General features: G+C 42.1%; 4 protein-coding genes across 4 annotated transcripts; all 4 read left to right on the plus strand.

Moving 5' to 3' along the window:
* Positions 1 to 679: 679 nt before the first annotated feature.
* Positions 680 to 4,512, plus strand: cldn10a (claudin 10a). The gene is made up of 5 exons (XM_030782520.1): positions 680 to 899; positions 2,372 to 2,533; positions 3,038 to 3,119; positions 4,097 to 4,201; positions 4,374 to 4,512. The coding sequence occupies exons 1-5, from the start codon at positions 680 to 682 to the stop codon at positions 4,510 to 4,512; spliced, it is 708 nt and encodes a 235-aa protein (XP_030638380.1).
* Positions 4,513 to 7,150: 2,638 nt separating this feature from the next.
* On the plus strand, positions 7,151 to 9,491 carry cldn10e (claudin 10e). The gene is made up of 5 exons (XM_030783365.1): positions 7,151 to 7,382; positions 7,922 to 8,083; positions 8,455 to 8,536; positions 8,709 to 8,819; positions 9,116 to 9,491. Exons 1-5 carry the CDS (start codon positions 7,151 to 7,153, stop codon positions 9,489 to 9,491), a joined length of 963 nt encoding a protein of 320 aa, XP_030639225.1.
* A 1,334-nt stretch (positions 9,492 to 10,825) lies between these two features.
* On the plus strand, positions 10,826 to 13,288 carry LOC115818378 (claudin-10-like). The gene is made up of 4 exons (XM_030781737.1): positions 10,826 to 11,057; positions 11,432 to 11,593; positions 12,062 to 12,123; positions 13,022 to 13,288. Exons 1-4 carry the CDS (start codon positions 10,826 to 10,828, stop codon positions 13,286 to 13,288), a joined length of 723 nt encoding a protein of 240 aa, XP_030637597.1.
* A 1,174-nt stretch (positions 13,289 to 14,462) lies between these two features.
* On the plus strand, positions 14,463 to 16,308 carry LOC115818380 (claudin-10-like). The gene is made up of 5 exons (XM_030781741.1): positions 14,463 to 14,694; positions 15,145 to 15,306; positions 15,409 to 15,490; positions 15,807 to 15,914; positions 16,098 to 16,308. The coding sequence occupies exons 1-5, from the start codon at positions 14,463 to 14,465 to the stop codon at positions 16,306 to 16,308; spliced, it is 795 nt and encodes a 264-aa protein (XP_030637601.1).
* The last annotated feature ends 2,902 nt before the right edge of the window (positions 16,309 to 19,210 follow it).

The following is a 19,210-nucleotide window of genomic DNA, read 5'->3' on the forward strand; positions in this document are numbered from 1 at the left end:
TCTTGACTCTTTTTTGGGGGGGGGGATTTACCTCTTATTGAACCGCCTCATAGAGAAATTACGAGACAATGCCTCTGCCACCACCCCCCCACCCCCCCACCTCTGCCCTCCACCCAGGTTTGCTCAGTCTTGTAGGTCCCCGGATTGGAGGGGAGAGACACACATTAACTGTTTCATATTTCTCTCCTGTCATTGCTTTTTGCCAAAACCTTTCTCGCCCAGGCTTCCTGTTCAAGCCTCTTTATGTCAGCATGTCAGGTTTCTCCAGTAACACCCATCTCTCTGACCCTCTACTCTTCCGCCATCACACTCAAATGACTCTTGCAGAGTGATGTGTGTGCGTGTGCATGTGTGTGTGTGTATGTGTGTGTGTGTGTGTGACCATGAAAGGATACAAAGGGCCATTGGTCAGCCTTGTAGAATGGCTACAGAACAGGGACCTCCCAATCCAATATAAACCAGACAGGGGGGTGCACATCACAGACGGGCACCTCCATCTAGGAAGCCACTTCTCCTTAAACGAGGACACTGGAGAACCCACTGTTCCAAGATCCTAACAACCAAACACTGGTCTCGCTGCTGATTATAAGACACGCTGTACTCTGCGTCAGCTAGCGAAGTGGTTTAACTATCACTCTGACTGATCAGGACCTGTTAGTTAGAACATTCTGGAAGGAACATGGGTAACATGGCAACCGAGATCGTTGGCTTTCTGTTGACCGTCTCCGGCTGGGTCCTGACCTCCTCCACTCTGCCCACGGACTACTGGAAAGTGTCGTCGGTGGATGGGACCGTGATCACCACGGCAACCTTCTGGTCTAACCTGTGGAAGACGTGCGTGACAGACTCCACGGGAGTTTCCAACTGCAAGGACTTCCCATCGATGCTGGCCCTGGATGGTGTGTTGCTGTCTGCTCTTAATGAAAGCCTTATGTGTCTTGGTGTGTGGCTAGCCTGTAAGCATGGTAAATGCCGCACGTGTGCGTTTATGTAAGTTTGTGTGTGTGTGTGTGTGTGTGTGTGTGTGTGTGTGTGTTTCAGGTTGTTGTGGCATCATGTGGACTATATTGTCCTTATGAAGGTATATATATCTGACAGAACTGAGCTAGTGGAGACATTTTAAAGGATGTTTCTTAAAAAAACCCCGTGGTTATTATTGTTTAAAAACAGATGCTAAAATATTAGTCTTTAGTTGCAGTTAAACGGAAGTCAAGAGGAAGTCCTATAAAAACAAACTCTTGTGTAAGTGTGTGGGTGCACGTGTATGCACCTGTGTGTGTGTGTGTGTGTGTGTGTGTAGTAGAAAGAGCAACAGGACACTGGAGAGCCCCTAATACTGTTCTGGCTGAGATCCACAACCTGCCACAACACAAGTTAGCAAAGGCCAACAAGCTCTCAGCACCGTTTCAAAGGCCGCTTCATATGCCATGGCAGAACAAAGTGTTCTCAAGATCCCCGAGAAAGTCAATGCCTCCCTAACAACAACTCTGTGTGTGTGTGTGTGTGTGTGTATGAGAGTGTGTGTCTCTGCGTGTGTGTGCTTGCGTGGTGTGAAAGAGTTTACGAAAACACGTTTCCTGTGTGTCAGGTGAATTTACCGAGTGCATCACAAATCCACAGGTCATTTTGATACTTCCACAGAAACACTAAACGTAAGGAACTGAGAACAATGCCTGAGGTGTATGTACAAGCTTGCATGTTTGCACGTTGAGAATGCACACACACACACACACACACACACACACACACACCTGGGTATTATGCCAAAGCTTAAGTTCTAAGATTGTTATTGTTCTCCCCAGGTGGTGGATATTTTCAGTATGACTGGACTGACAGAAAGACTGACAGGACCAACTCCCACCCCAAACCCTCACTCCCCCTTAAATTTACCTGCCCAAGGCATAGCCACCCAGAGTGGTGTTTGTGTTACAGAGGCACGTCTCTGAGCAGACGTTTAAACGTCACGTAACCTCCTGCACCCGTTAAACACACTGACTGTACGTCACTGAGCTATTAACATATATAGAGCATCACCTGGATGGTAAAAACCACTCTAAAGGAATATACAAAGACACGGGAAATGAGGATAATATTTGCCCGCTGGTTGGTAACCTCTGGATAGCATGAAAGTTACTCTGAGGACAAACTGGATGAAGGATAAGATAAGGGATTGGAATAAAAGCCAGATAAAAGTTATAAAAGTTAGGGGATCTATAACAGACCATACTTAGTGATGTACAATCTCCCTCTCTGTTTCTCTCTCTCTCTCTCTCTCTCTCTATGCCTGTATTTCTGTCTCTCTCTGTCTCTGTCTGTCTCCCTGTCTCTGTCTGTCTCTTTGTGGGTCTGTCTGTCTGTCTGTGTGCTGTAGGGTATATCCAGGTGTGCAGGGGCCTGATGATCTCATCGGTGTGTCTGGGTTTCTTCGGGGTCATTCTGGCCCTTGTGGGAATGAAATGCACTAAAATAGGAGGATCCGAAAGCACCAAAGCCAGGATCACCTGCCTATCTGGCCTCCACTTCATCCTCAGCGGTAAAAAAAAACCCGCCCACACTTCTCTCACATACACACAAACAGCAGGTGCTGAAGTTTCACTTAGAGACAACTTTTTTTTTTAAAAACATTTATATCAGTTAAGGGTGCTGTGGTTACATAGATACATACATACATCACATACATATGCAACACCTGTGTAGTTACACAGTTACAGGGCTCTCACAGATATCACTCAACAATTGCACAGAATACAACATATATTAGTAGTAGTTTAAGTAATACTGGGGATATGAGGTTAATACACAGGTATCAGTGAACCAGTGTAAATTGAGGCATGACTTCCAATGCAACAGAAATCAATATTACAGAGGTCAGAATAGAACACTGCAAACAGGAGAATTCTGTAATTCATTATGCTTTTTTTTTTTTTTTTTAACTTCCTGTTTGATTTGAACAATTTAAAATCTGTGGTCTTGTTAAAATGTACGAACATAAATTTTAATTTGTGATGTATTTTTCCTTTTCTTTTTTTTCCGGCAGGGATCTGTTCTATGACGGCATGTTCCCTGTACGCACACAGGATAACGTCGGAATTCTTTGATCCCCTGTTTGTGGCACAAAAGTCAGTGTTAAGTCAATGACGCTACATTATTCCTGTTGGAACAGTTGCCGTAGTGATGTAACCATAGGTACAGGTAACTGCCAAAACAAAGAGAACATCAGTGCAAAGAGTTTTATCATATGGAGCTGGGCCACCTCAGGGTACCTCTGTGTGTTCACTTTTTGATAAATTCTAGAAAAGTCCAGAGAGATCCAACACCATTAGTTCATTGAGAACTTCCATCCTATGGTGTTTTGTGTTGATGCTGATGAAGAACACTGCTTCAGGCACTGCTCAAGAATCTCCCATAAGTCTTCAAAAGGGGTTCTGACGTAGTGAGTGGGACAGCCGCAGTATTGCTTTAATCCTCATCAGACCAGTCCGTGCCCACTCACGCCTTGTGCAGTGTTATTCCACAGGAATCACGATACACACGCTTCACTTCTGAATGAAGGTGATGGGTCTGGATGGCTTTGTATTAATGGAAATTTCCTTGGCCGGTAAGGGGGTTGAGTCGCCCAAAACCACCTCAGGAAAAATCTCACCCCAACACAACAACAGAGCTGCCTCTGCACTGTGGGGAAACACACACTGAGCCTTGTAGGTTTCTTTTGGCTTGCGGCTTACACACACACATACACACACACACACACACTTGCCCCGACAATCACCCAGCTTACAAAATCACCCAGATATCACACAGCCACGTCAGACAAAGCGACGGGTGACCGGACATGTCCGACATTTTTTTACACACGGCACTAAACATGATGGTATTTTATTTATTCTGGTGACTCAGCTGTCACACCTAAGAAGTGCAACCTTTCAACATACTCATATCCTCTATTTGCTCAAGCGTTGCCTTTGTTTTGGCAGTTGCCCATCTGTCGAAAATGACCTCACACCATCGCTCTGTTCGCATCATTTCACTCTGTCTGATTGTTAACTAGATGCTATGCTCAGGTACTCACTAATCACCCTGATTCTTATCCAATCAGGTTCGAGCTGGGGGCGGCGCTCTTTATCGGGTGGGCGGGGTCTGTCCTCTGCGTCCTGGGCGGGTTCATCTTCTGCTTTTCGGTGACAGAGGGTTTCAGTATGAGGTAGGCCATCGTGGGCGTGGCACCGTTTTCTTTAAAATTCCACTGTTTTTCTAACAACAGGTTGTTATGTATATGATTAAAAAAAAACAAAAACAGTTTATGTTTGTGGTGTAAACCAAAACATCTGCGTCATACTAATCGCGGTTCTTCCTTCTCTCTTTTCTTCTCCTAGTCGTGAATACTCTTACAACGGGGCCACATCCTTCATATCAACACGGCACAAAAGCACAAAGGCTTGTGAGATTCCCAGTAAAGATCTCTCCGAGCAGGCAGCCTCCTCCAGACAGTTTGGGAAGAATGCCTATGTTTGAACATGAAACTGAATGGACAGTTAGCCAAACTCAAGAGTCATATGCCAAAAAAATGTAAATTTTAAAGTAGGTGATTACATGTTGCATTGATTTCCTTTTTTCTATTATTTTGGCTGTCCCCCTCCCCGATACTAAATTTGTACCTTTTCTTAAGTTAACATATATATTATTGTGTACTTGCTGAAGTTTGATCATCAACTTATCCATAATATATAACAGATAAACGGTTGCTGGCACAACAAACATTTGCATAACGTCAGGTTTTTTTGGGGGGGGGGCACTCAGTAAAATTACTGCATAGTGTTAAACATACTTCAATACTATCCCGTCCTACTTTAGTCTACGTTAACCCACTGTATTGAGTTTTACGTCTCGCAGTTGCCTACCACGAAAGCAACGGGCTGGAGCGGGGTGGGGGGTGTTAAGTCGTTTTGACGAGGACATTGGGTATTTTTTCAATATACCTGATCGTGATAGACTGGCGGAAACGGAGTCAGACAAGCATCTGTATTGATGACAGACATTCGGGAAAGACAAGGCATCGACCCCCTCGGTGGCAGCGCACGGTGTCAAGATTAGGAAATTGAAAAGGAAGTTGCTTATTTCCGAGACTTGGCATCCATCTCCACCTCATTATCATCGGAAACTCTAAACGTTCGGCTTACTTCCTCAGTAGTTTCAGATGCGTTGCTAAGCTCTCGTGGGCCGCCCCTTGATTTTGGCAGCAAGGAGTCTTGACCTCGTGCTCTTGCTTCCGCAAACAAGTGTCAGGTATCTCACTGCTGACCTGTACGAGATGTTTCGTTATTTGATTACACAATAAAGGACGCAAATGTCATGTGATGTTTTCCGCTATTTTCCCCTTTAGCAGACACTTACAATTCACAGCTGTAATAACTGATAGATGTTTGTTCACAGAAATGACGTCGAAAAACCCAAAACAAACAAACAAACAAACACCCAGAACAAAAAAAAAAACAGAACATAAATTTGCTACGGAAGAATAAAATTAAAATGACCGCCAGATGGCATTGTAGTTTCATAATGTGACTGAATACGTAGACGGAGAAAAGAACTTCTAGACAAGAGTCATGAGGTGGGTTACGTTTTAAAAACACCAAGGCAAAATAGCCGTTCCAAAACGAAACGTCGATTTCAGCGTAACTCCTGAAACACACAGTGCTCATGGTGATTGTAAACTGTAAACACTTGCTTGATTGTAAGCACTTAGAGTTAATGTATTTGAGATGATATTGACGTACGTTCACTTACGACTGGTCCTCGGGTATTCAAAACATTTCTACCTCAGTTACAACCGAGGCTGCAACCAAGACTCTTTTAGTGGAAAAAAGGGGAAAAAAAGAAAGAGAAAGAAAGTAGAGGAGGAGGAGGAGGAGGAAGAGGAAGAAGAAGAAAAAAACCGGCATGAACAACCATTCACCTGTCCGGGCCCCTTGGCCTTTCATTAGTCAAAAGCGTGTTAAAGGTGACTCACTGAAGATCAGTGGGCCTTCGGCATAGAGTTATTTTGACGAGTCATTTTTCCGTCTCGTAAAGAGTAAAGACTAAAGATACGAGACAAAGAGGGCTCTTTTCCTCCTTCACGAAACGTTAGCTACGAGTAATAAGAAAACATCAAACGTGGGGATCCGCAAGCATCTCAGTACACACACACGGACACACTGTTTGGACCTTGTGTTAATTAAGTCTTTGAAACCCGCTCCCTGCCCGTCTTTCTGAATTTATTAATATCCTTTAAAAAGGCCTGAGGGGAAATTCCATGAAACTGAGGGTTCTATAGTCCTCGACCAAAAAAAGAAAAAAAAAAAAAAAGTTCAAATATGCCCTTGACTTTGACCTGTTCATGAATTAGCCTCCCTCTGTCCCACGTGCAGCCTTCAAGAATAAAGCCCCAAAATAACTTTAATTTTGTTGACTGAGAGTGCAGGCTGTATCTGTAGTCTTCAGTTTGATTCTAACAGCCCTCTCAGAACCGCTGGTATAGCTTTAGTAGAGGCATCACTGTGGAGAAGCAGTCACAGCCAGACTGACCACATGTCATCATATCAGCTGTGGTAATCTGAGCTGGATGTTGAGCTAAGCACAATTTCAAGTCTCCGTTTAACAAAGGCTTATCAGCTGGACTCTGGGAACAGCAGGGTCCACGCTCTCACACCATACACGCAAGTGTCCAATTTTTCCAATCCCACATCATATTGAGATTTGTCAAAGGGAGAGTGGACTGTTCTAGAACGGGGCAGGCTCAGAGATGGACTGACACTGTTTGGGACATTAGCACAGGTGAGAAGAACTTGACGGAGAGATCTGACAGAGAAAGAGAAGAAAGGTTTTGAAAGTTAAGGGGTAGAAGGTAATAGATGAAGAAAAGATAGATCGAGAGAGAGAGAGAGAATGAAGACAGCTGAGAGTTGATGAGGGTGAAAAAGGGAACCAAGAAAGAAAGAGAAAAACAAGGAGAAAAAATATAAGATAAGAACTTGAGAGGCAGACACAGAAGGTGAACTTAACTGTGTGAGAAACAGAGAGAGAGAGAGAGAGAGAGAAAGAAAAAAGAGAGCGATAGAGCAGTAACCTGAAAACTGCAGAAAACCACCGGCCCCATCCGAGGTGAGGAACAATGAAGATCCGTGTGATACAGATCTGGGGCTTCCTGCTGGCGGTGCTGGGTTGGATCTTCATTGCCTGCTCCATGGCCATGGAGGGCTGGAAGGTCACCTCCATCGGCGGGCAGGCCGGCAACTCCATCATCACCGTGGCCTGGTACTGGTCCAGTCTGTGGAGAGCGTGCTTCACTGACTCCACCGCCGTCTCCAACTGCTACGACTTTCCTGTGCTCTGGTCTGTGGAGGGTCAGTACACACTTTAAACAACTCCGTCAGGACATTTGCGCAACACCAATAGAATAAGAGGAAAAGACCGAGAGACTACAGTAAGAAATAAAAGAGGGCAGGATAGACAATAGTTCACCATAAATTCTCATTCCTTGTAAGAGGCAGGAAGAGTTCTGTGAGCCCATTCATCAAACGTATGTCAGGTTAAATGAAACAAATGAGTTTTCTTTTTAGAATTAAACGGGTTAAACGTTAAAACCGAGATAATTTGTCAATTTGATTCACTTCGGCCACATCAGTTCATTTCATTTGTGCTGTCCGTTTTCTAAGATATACCTCACGTATTATGATGTCATAGCTTTTGGTTCGGCATGAAGGAAATTATTAAGAAATTTTGATGGATTTCGCACAAGTACGATTGTTTGTCATCCGTATTTCTGACGAGACGCATCCCAGTTACACAGTTAATGAAAATGAGAAACAGGTTAATTGGTCATGTTACAGTGATGTTACAGCCACGATTATAATGACGAGGGGTTTTTGTTGTGTGTGTTCAGACCACGTCCAGATTGTGAGGGGACTTCTGATGGGGGGGCTGACCATCGGCATGCTGGGATTTATTCTGAGTCTTGTCGGAATGGAGTGCACGTACATCGGAGGCAAGGACAAGGAGAAGAACAGGAGTGTCTTCATTGGAGGGTCCAGTCACGTGATCAGTGGTAAATACGTCCAAGAAATCCAACACAATTACAGAGAGGGTAACAGTTCAACAATTCAATTTACAATGCAGAATGACTGTGTGTCTCAATAAACGTAAGCCCAGTTTAAATTGACTTTACAGTGATCACATGCCATAGTGCGAAGGATGCCTCCCATAGCACTGTCCCATCACAGACCCTTCCAGTTTTAGGGTCTCTCACATGAGATTTGTGTTAGTCCTTTATAACAAGTCCTGATACATTTTTATTGCAGCCTGAAAGAGTTATCTCTGGGACCGAAGCCTTTTTTTCAGGTCGTACCCATGTGTTTACACAGAATCAGCCTGTTATGCAGGTTTACTGATACCTTGATAATCTCTCCTTCCCTGCAGGTGTCCTGGCTGCTGCTGGCTATGCAGTGTATGCACAATATGTCTCTGCCGAGTACTTCAATCCTACTTTCGATGGACTAAAGTGAGTCTGCACTCAACTCGACACTGCATGCATGATTAGTTTGCTTCCACTGCATGTTAAGTACCTCTAATTGCTATGTATTGCAGGTTAGTGCTGTCGTCCTCTCAGGACTCGCTGTCAAAACTGATGAATATCATTTACATGAACTGAATTTGCATTTTGCTGATGTCAGGTTTGATTTGGGAACTCCACTGTTTCTTGGCTGGGCAGGATGCGCCTTCCAAATCACAGGTGGGCTGTTCCACATTGTGTCAGTGTGCAAGATCTGGTCTCAGGAATACAGGTGAGCCCCCATGACAAGAAACGCATTGGGATGTTATCCCTCTTTATATGAGTTTTCTCCAACTTACAAAGTTCAATGAAAATACAGAGTGAGTTTCTGTTGTAAAGCACAATGAAAATGTACATGCTGTCACTGTGGCAAAATGTAATGCCAAAAGTCACCAGAAGATGGTGAAAGAGCAACCACAGTACATCTGTGACGTCATAGAGTGTTTTATTCCAGATTGTTCATGCAAAAAAAACTAATGTGTTTCAGTGAAGGATCTCACTTTGGTCTCATTTAATATCTTTTTCCAGCACTCCTGCTCTGATTGCCAACGCCGAAGAGGGCAAAGCTCTACGCTCCTCTGAAACAAATCTATCCACAGTCTCTGAAATCTCCACCAAATCCAAACTCTCCAGCGTGTCCGAAATCTCCTCAAAGCTCTCATCTACCACCGTATCCAAGATCTCATCAAAAACCGGCCGCACTTCCAGATCTGGTCAATCCGTGCGTTCCGACAGGTCCAAACGTTCCGTTAGGTCAGGCCGCTCTGGAAAGTCGGGAAGATCAAGCCGTTCCTCCAGGTCGTCCGGTTCCACCCGATCTGAGGTCAGCAGCAGGACGGTGTCTTCTCTGTCTGACAGGTCCAGGAGTCAGTCCGAACTGTTTGTGAAAAACTCATACATCTGAAACGGTCTGGACAGTGACTGTAGACTTTTGGATCTGGAATGACCTGGACTACCATACAAACGAATGTGGATACACATTGAAAGAATACAACATTAATGTAAAAACTCAGAGCCTTTGGTGAACTTTCGGTGTACAGCAGGGTTTCAAGTAGAAAATGAAGTCTGTGGATTGTTCTTGCTCCTTGACTGTTTATCCAGCATGTAAAAGAATATTAAAGTAAACCATCAGATTTTGCATACTCTGATTTGTGTTTTAAGATGCAACTATTCTAACATGAACCTTGGTTTGTCGCTACCTGGTTTCCTGAAACCAACATGAGAGATGGACACTGCGTGTGGGAGGCCTGATATACAACGATTCTCTACAAAACACCCGCAGGCTACAAATCTGCCAACACGTAAACAAGAAAACAAAAAAACTGTTATCAATATTGCACAGTTCATAAAACTACATCATTAATAATATTAGGTGTGATAAATGTGTAATCTGTTTGTGTTTTGCAGAGAACTGTTGTATAGAGACACATATTAATGTGTTTTGTGTTTCTTTTTTTTTTTCTTTGATCTTTGGTGATCTACTTCTGTCAGTGAAATATTTTGTATTTAAACATGCTCTAGATTATTGCTGCAGATGCCTATCAAAGCAGTTACCATAACAGAATCACCAGACTACACAACAAACATATTATTCAGTCATGAAATTCTTGAAATTCTCAATGACATTCTTATTAATCCTCTCATTTCGTAACTATTTTATGAAGCATGTCCTAATTAAGTGGTAAATAACAGTATTAAATGTGAAAATCTATTAATATGTTAAGAGTCCTTTAATGCACTGTTTATTCATTCTGTAAACAGCATATGACCATGCAAAATAAATATTTCATTTATTCATATGATGAAAACGATTCCTAAAATTTCTGCTCATTTGAGTATCTCTGTTCACATTTTTAACTGCCATTTTGTCTGGTTTGTCAGCTATCTCATTAAAAGGATTGATGTGTTTATTTCACGCTGTGTCAGTGTCAAAGATTTATGGCCTAAACCTGCACTTGGAAAACTTGACATTTCACTTGAGGTTGACAGTAAACAGTTTGGGGGTGTTTTTAAACTCAACAGAGCAAGTTCACCAGTCAGAACACTGAGTCCCTGTGCAGACCAGAGTCTCTGTTACTACCACAAGCTACAATGTCCACTCTCCTCTTCTCTCTGGCTACTGCTTTTTTTTGCAGAGGTGCAGGTGACGATTAGCTGGTCAACTTAATTTGATATGGTTTAATCTCGTTCTCCCCCCCCCGCCCCCGTATTAGCTGAACCTCGTTTCTGAGATGAAAAATGTGCAGAAGACTGGTCCAGATATTTGGCTGTGTTTTGGCCACTGTGGGCTGGGCGTTTGTGGCCAGCACACTGGCCATGGACTACTGGAGGGTGTCTCAGACTGGGGACCAAGGAGGATCAGCTGCAATTGGAGTGGCCTGGTACTGGTCCAGCCTGTGGAAGGATTGCTACGTCAACTCAGTCGCTGTCGTCAACTGTGTGGACTTCGAGGTGCTGTGGTCTGTTGAATGTGGGTAATCATCACTGGTTAAAGGGGAATGATTAAGAAGCTTAGTAACTGAGTCGGTGCAATGACGGTTTTTGAATAGAGAATTTAACTAATGAGCTGATACAAGCCCATACAAACGGTGCATAAACAGAAGTTGGTCTCTTTATTTGCCATCAGTATTTGTTTCATTTGTGCAATCTACTTGGGGTGTAAAACTTAACTGATTTAAATATGATGCAGGCCTATTCAATGGTCAAAATTTAAAAAAAAAAGCCAGATAAATTCAAAATCCTGATCAGACCGAATCTTGATTCCAGTTTAGATTTAACCCTGGAATCAAACCTTGCTCTGAAGATGGTTTCAACTCTGTCTTGTCCCTCTCTCTCTCCTCCCAGCATACGTCCAAGGAGTGAGGGGTTTGCTGATCACCGGGCTGACGTTGAGTCTGCTGGCCACAGCGTTTTCCATCGTGGGGCTGGAGTGCACTGTTATTGGAGGCGACAAACGTAATAACGACCGGATGCTTCTAACGGCCGCCGTGCTCCATTTCGTTGGCGGTAGGAATCGTCGGCGTTATGGCCGTGTACAACAGAGTTTCTTTCTTACTTTATTTAAAATATGTATTTGAGATAGGAGGCTGTCATTGTTATAAATTAAGCAACTGTAATTATCTTCACAATTCATATGTATTTATAACTTCATAATAGTACGTTTAGTTCGTTTATAACACTCTGCAACTTTCACTGTATCACCCAGTAGAAACGTTTAAAAAAAAAAAAAATCAATTAGATATTAACAATTAGATATTAAATTAAACATTTCAGTCTACTTGATTATGGTAGTGTAGAGATGTCGTGACATATAGGGAGGAAACTTATTCACCATTTAGAATCCACCGAAACAAAAAAAAAAAAGAAAACATTTTTTTTCGATATTATGTAACTTGTATTTCCAAAACTGCATTGATAGTGGTGTGTGATTTTTCTCACACTTTTTTTTCTCTCCTCAAACTCGCGTCTATGCAGGTGTCTCGGACATCGCCGGTTATTGCCTGTACATAAACAGTGTTGTGTCCACAGTTGTCCATGTGAGGGGAGATCCTTCCAGACTGAGGTGTCCGTATACTCAAATATCATTTAGCGTCTCGGAACAATTTTGCTTTTGATGTTATGTTTAGCATTAAGCTTACGCTCACGCCATGCATGAAACCAGTAGCACCTTTTCTCCATTTTTATGTTGCGACACTTCTGACATTGTATCCGTCAGAACCGCTTTCTTAGATTACAAAGAGACTGCCACTTTTTTTTTTTTTTTTAAACTTTCAGTTTGCGATTACGCCCTGTGGTCCTATCTTTCAGCTACGTCATCGGAACTCCAGTCTGTCTGGGTTTGGTGGGAGGCTGCCTTATCGTGTTGGGGTCCATTTTGTATTCTGTCACCGTTCGCCTCTGTACAAGGTTCAGTTTGTAAACGTTTGATATGACTTTCAGAAATGATCGAACTCAACCGAATGAGTCATTATCCCAGGAAACTCAGAAATATAACAGCTCTACCCAAGCTGTCTACTGAGCTCGTACCTTTGCTCTTACGCATTATGGCCTGGTCAATGCTTAACCGTCTCTTCATTAAAGAGCACAGATTATGTTCCTAAACCCTTGCTAAAAGTTGTCAAGAGTGATTTTGAGAGAATTTGTTTTTTTGTCATTGGCTCTGCCTCAGAGCAGATGAAGAAACATTTTGCTGTGAAGAGCATGTATTGAGTCCCACGGACTCACAGAGTCTCAGAGTAGATTTGTTTGTGAAAATGTATTGCAAAACAGCAGGAATCAAAATGTCTTTAGGTAGCTTCTTTACTGGATCGCTCCTTCACTCAGAGCCATCTATGACAGCTTTAATCCTTCATGGAATAATATAAAGCATTTTGGTCACTGTGGTTTGAGTTTTTTAAATAATGTATAATGACTAAGGTGGTTTGTGTATCGCAGGGTGGAATACTCTCCTTCAGTCAGATATCCGACAGTGCCCCTCACTCAAGGAGACGGCCCATACTCTCCCAGATGGAACAGTCCACCAAGACTCAAGTCCAGACCTCCCACACTCCCAAGATCACCATCAAGATCAAGACCATCAACACAGTCCAGACAATCCACTCATTCCAAAAATGCTACACACTCAAGACTAGACACACAGTCCATGTTATACGCCAAAACAGAGAGACACTCCACCATTTCCAGGGAGTCCAGAGGTTCTAAGAAATCAAATTATTCTCAGATTTATCTCAAAAGTTCTAAATTAAGCTCAGATAAAGACAAAGACCATACAGTTGTAATTGTTTAGTCCTCATAAGCAAAAATGTACTTCCTGAGGCACTGATATAGTTCTGCTTTGAATGAGTCTCAATACAAAATCACCTTTTCCTGTCAGGGGGTTGTGACTGATTATCTTTGATGGCACAACTGAAAACTCCTTTAGCTAAATGAACCTGCTAATGTGGACTTTTCTAGCCATTTGTGCAGTGAAGAAACTGCCCTTGTATAATGTTGTTTGAACATGGATGTTTTAGAGGAGGAACCTAAACAAATTCATCATTGGTAAATTTAACAGTTTCATGTCTGTGACTCGGAGACAGAGCAAGTATATGACGGGAGTCATTTTTCTTAAACAGTTTTTACCCCTTGCCTTTACATAGGGAACATCAATCAGAATATATTTTGAAAAGTATGCTTTGAACATCATCCCAACACAGGGGACACTTAACTCTGATCCCTGTAAACTCAATGGCAATGAGCGCACATTAAACCACCTCACAGGGCCATGGATGTTTCGTCACATGAACCATGCTGAGAACAGATTTTTTTTGTGCGGGAGTCCATAATGTTCTGCTGAAATCCTAAAAGAGAAGCAAATATCCTTTGATAAGGATCTTTAGCCATAATGCGCTGCTTTCTCCAGCTGGCCTTTCCTAGCTGCTGGGAAAACAGGGGAAAGTGGTATCCGCCCAGGTATTTAACTGGCCCTCATGGTGACTCTTACAGGCAATGTGTTGTATACAATTTGCTAATGACAAGCCACTAAGCTTATTAGAATGGTTACCAGCACTGAAAGGTGATCCAGTAGATACTAGATAAACTCCTGGGGGACAGTTACCTAATAGTAAGCACTTTAACATCAGATAAACATCTAAAGTCACTGAGGTGTAAGCCAAACTGCTGATTGCTCTGATGGCAGGGGGCAGGTGGGAAACCGCTATAGAGTCTGACATCTCTGCCCCTACTTTGCCTCCCTCTGACTGACGTGATCCTCAACCATAAATCCTGGTCCCATTTTTAAGAAGAGCCAAAAAAAGAGGGTCCATTTGTTCTTTCGCTTTCCCTCAGGATTTATTTTTCTTCCTCTGAATTGTAACTGGAATAAAGGGAAAGAAACATGAAGTACCGGACAATAGTGATGTACATGGAGATAGGCTGCTTTGTGTCTTGCCTGTGTGGTTGGATTCTGATCTGCTCCACGTTACCCACTGAGTACTGGACCTTTTCAGAGGTGGGCAGCATTGTCCTGACTACATCAAACTATTACTCAAACCTGTGGATGGACTGCATCTCTGACACCACTGGGGTATCTGACTGCAAGTATTACCCCTCCATGTTGGCACTACCAGGTAAAGTTATCAAACAGCCCAATTTTATCTCCGAGCCACTTATCAATGCTGCAATATCAACATTCTTTCTTTTTCTTTTGTTTTAAGCTAATAAAGGATGTCAGTACAGGTGTAGCAATCTGTAATGTTGCTCTGTGAAGTTTAATAAATGTACAACAATAAAACTGTATTGAGTTGTGATGAACTGTGGTAAATAAATTAATATGGCTTTCAAATGAAGTCTGTGGTAAAAATGAATAATCAGGCACCCTCACCTCCTCTGGAGATTTTGACTGAAAAGCAAAACTAAAATTTTTTGAGATTTTTCCAGAAATAAAGTTCGCATAAAATGCAGTATGTTTGACTAAACTGTTGTTGTGTTGACAAATAATGAGTCACAGCAAATCCTGAAAAAATACATTGCTACATGCCAGGACACAGTTACACATAATAATTTTCTCTGATTGGTAGTTTTTCTCCACGTGTGCCGAGCCCTGGCCATCATCGCTGTAATCCTGGGATTCTGGGGTGCAGTTCTGGTCCTAATCGGAATGAAATGCACAAAGATCGGAGGTTCTGAGCTCGCCAACGCCAGAGTGACGTTCGCAGGCGCTCTGACCTACATGGCGTCGGGTATTATCTTCACTTCTGCTCTCAACGATTCTTTACTTTCTTTCACGTATTTTTCTTTTTCTACTTTTTTAACCTACAAATGTTTGTGCGACATCCTTCCAGGGTTCAGTGGAATGATCGTGTACTCATGGTGGGGAGACAAAGTCCGGTCAGACTTTGTGGACCCGACTTACGTAGCGCAAAAGTGAGTCAGTGCACGTTTTGAACGTGGTCTCGCGTCTACTTCAAAGTCTCATTATGTTATAAGTTAGTCGAACGAATCCTCACACTGTATTACCATGAGACAGGTCCTGCCCTGTTGATGTATGTCAGTCAGAACCTAGAGTGAGAGAACAACTGTGCAGTATAACAAGTTATTTCAAAACAAAACAAAACAATCCAAACAAGCCAAAAAAACCCCAAACAAAAGTAGAAATTTAGTTGGGGGATAGTTGGTTTCTGGCCCTCTTGCCCTCTGTGGAACTTGAGCTGGTAAAAGTTTTCCTTTTTTTTTCTTTCAGATTTGAGATAGGAGCAGCTGTGTTTATCGGTTGGGGAGGGTCCTGTCTGGTCATCGTGGGAAGTTCAGTCATGTGTTACTTTTCAGGAAAAGAAGGACTCAAGAGAAGGTGAGAGGCCTAACTTTAAATTCGCGTCACTAAATGAGTCTCCATTTATGACCATGCAGTTCTCAAACACACCTCAGAACCAGCTGAACTTTTAACATAATGTTAAAAAAATTTTTAACATAATGTTAATTATTATTAACATTATTTTTTATTCTTCCCCTGTCTCATCATCTCATTGATTAGCACGAATAAGAGACAATACAGACCTGGTACCTACCTCTCAGCTCGGACTAGGCGAACCTACATGGTACCGGGTTCTGCCAGGCAGATTGTGACCACGCCCCCTTTGTTCCAGGCGGGCAGGGAGAGCCGAGGAACCCGGATGACCCGGGGAACGCGGTCCAACAGAACCGCCAGGACCCCTGTGCCCCTTAGCATGGACTCCTTTGTGTGACACTAACAATGACTGGGTAGGCGGAATGAGGTTGGCAGAGGACAAACTTTGGCACGACAACACTGTCAAGGAAGCGTATCTACGGCAACAACTGAATGACTCTTATAAGGGGAGAGGAAAAACTCCCGCTGCTAATTTCCTTTAGTGAACTTTGTCCCTGGATGATTATCAATGGATACATATGTGACAAAAAAGTAAATGTGAATTTTTTTGTTAATGATTTTACAAAACAGTCTTGTTTAGGACTTTACATACTCAAAACATGGTTTATTTCACAACAACAACAGACATATTCAAATGTTTTAAAAATCACTATATGGTGTAAAAAAAAAAAAAAAAAAAATCAAAATGCAATATAACACAAAAGCTTTTCAACATAAAAAAAACTTCACTCTCCTTTTTTGTCACAAACTGTAACACTGTAGGTAGTGATGGTTATAGTTTGGTATAGTTCTGGTAATCCTAAAATTATGAATTTTCATGCTTGAAGACCTGAGCTACAGCACCAGTACACATTGCAATCCATAAAATATTTCATTTTGTACTTTAATATTCATGTAAGAATCATTTTGGATAATTACTTCACAAGAATCTTTATGTTTATTTTTATTTATTTTTTTGCTGTTGCATAAAAAGTTGAGCCTTTGTGGTGACGTCTGAAAACTAAATCTGTAGTCTGAGTGTGTCTCATATTTCATCCGAATCACTCCAGTCACTGACGGACACCAGGCTGCTTTTCAGAGTACTGCCAGTGCCCACTTCAGTGAGCCCTGCAACACACACACACGCACACGCGCATACACACACACATACACGTGCACACATACACATATGTATATATATACACACACGCGAGCGTCCCTGAGTGCTGAAACACAACAGGTTGGATTAGAACAGTTGAATATTCAAACGTTTCCATATTTTGGTGTCGAAATTATGTTTCATATTTCACAAATGAGACATTGTTTTCCCATCATGCCTAAAGCTTGAACGGACAATGATGGATCGTTCATGGGAAACTGCTGTTGTAAGCACGTTTGCATCTCGCGTGACAGGAGTTTGATGATTATCACGAAAATAAACGCACGAAGAGGATTAAGACGATGTCATCCATATTCCCATTCTAAAAAAAAAAAGGCAGTGACGTAATTCGAAAAACTACCTTGATTTTGCATTAGGGGCGAGGTTAACAAGGAATTTCCACCTGTCCGTACAGACTGCACCGGATTAATTATGTTTTGTGGTCAAATCAAGCAGAAAGAATCAAATCAAACAAAACGCAGTACGTCAACTGGAATTCATACTGACTAATATCATTTTAATAGTATTAACTTTCTTAACCTATTGCTAAGTAATTTCTGGTTATTCTAAAATGTTTGAGAAATCAACATTTTGAAGTATGGTACTATGGTTTTATAAATTAAGCGAATTAAAATGGACTAATGCAACACATAAAACTTCACATCTCTGATATCGTTCTCACGCGGTGTGTCGCAAACGACGAGTTGAAAATTGGATAACTATTCCAGCCACCGAGTGCCCCAAAATCCGATGATTAAACGTTCTTGCTCATTTACTAATCTATAGCAAAGTGCGTGACGACACTTTGCTAAAGATATTTTTCCCGGTGGATATTTCACTTTAGAATCTCTCTCAAAGATCAAATGAACGTTAGCATCAAAAATGTATCGAGAACGACTGAAGTATTACTAATGCACAGTGCTTAATTTGTAGTTGTGTGCAGTTCGCGAACGAGTTTTTGAACGACTGTTTTAGTGAGCCGTTCGCAGCGGTTCACCAGCACAACTGAGTCGCTCTTTTTTTCTAATTGAGCTGCTCTCAGTCAACTGCATACAATCGACCGGAAACCTTTGGTATCACTACGCAGTACGCACGGCAACGGGCTAATAACAACCAACAAAAACCAAGAAAGTGTGGACTAATGCGCTCAAAAAATAGGTCGCAGTAACGACCGCCCTTTTAGAAAATAGACTCATTATCTCACTAAACTGACAAGTGTTTACATTTACCCCAGTGAAACAATTATTTTTAATCGTTGTATTACAAGCAAAAGATTCTGAATTTAGTCAAATCGTTGTAGTATCTCGACTGAAAACACTAGTTCGAAGACTCAAGTTCGAACTCGGAGAGCTTGAATTCGACGGCAGTAGACGAATCTACCCCAAGACGCAAGAAGACTTAACTCATGTTCTTGGTCGTTCTGTCGATTCAGTGGATACACCACTCCAGTATCGAATAGGGCCAAGCAAGCAGACATTCGGAAACAATGAAATAAAAAGCTAAAAGACACATAGGCTGTGTCCGAAATGGCATACTACCGTACTACATACTACATACTAGCCTAGTATACACTGCATACTGCGCACTACTCCACACACTAGTATACAGTATGGTACGCAATTATGACAACTTTCGTGTAGTGTACTACACGTTTGCTATCGGTTGGGCTATCTGTTCTGTTAAAATCGAACAACACACGACAACCACAAATATGTATCAAAAGTAGCCCTATAAGAAAGCGTATGAAGATTTATTACACCAAAATATGCAACTGATACATTTATATTCGGAACTGCAGCTGCAGTTGTAGTTGAAGCTGGTTCGGTCGCTGTCCGCCATGTTTTTAAAATTTTTTGACAGTTGGAAATCACCGCGTTGCTTCATGGGATGCAGTAGTCGGCGAAGTGAGCTCGGGATGTATACTAGAAATTTTCGCCAGAGTAGTACATCATCCGGGTAACTGTAGTGTACTGCAAAATTTTTATTTTTCACGTACTGCATACTACTTACTACTTTTACGTCATAATTAGTATGCGAGTAGTATGTAGTATGCCATTTCGGACACAGCCATCGCCTTTGTGTGACAAAATCTTTTGTGTGG

Source organism: Chanos chanos, chromosome 8 (genome assembly GCF_902362185.1).
Source record: "Chanos chanos chromosome 8, fChaCha1.1, whole genome shotgun sequence".
NCBI classification, from domain to species: domain Eukaryota; kingdom Metazoa; phylum Chordata; class Actinopteri; order Gonorynchiformes; family Chanidae; genus Chanos; species Chanos chanos.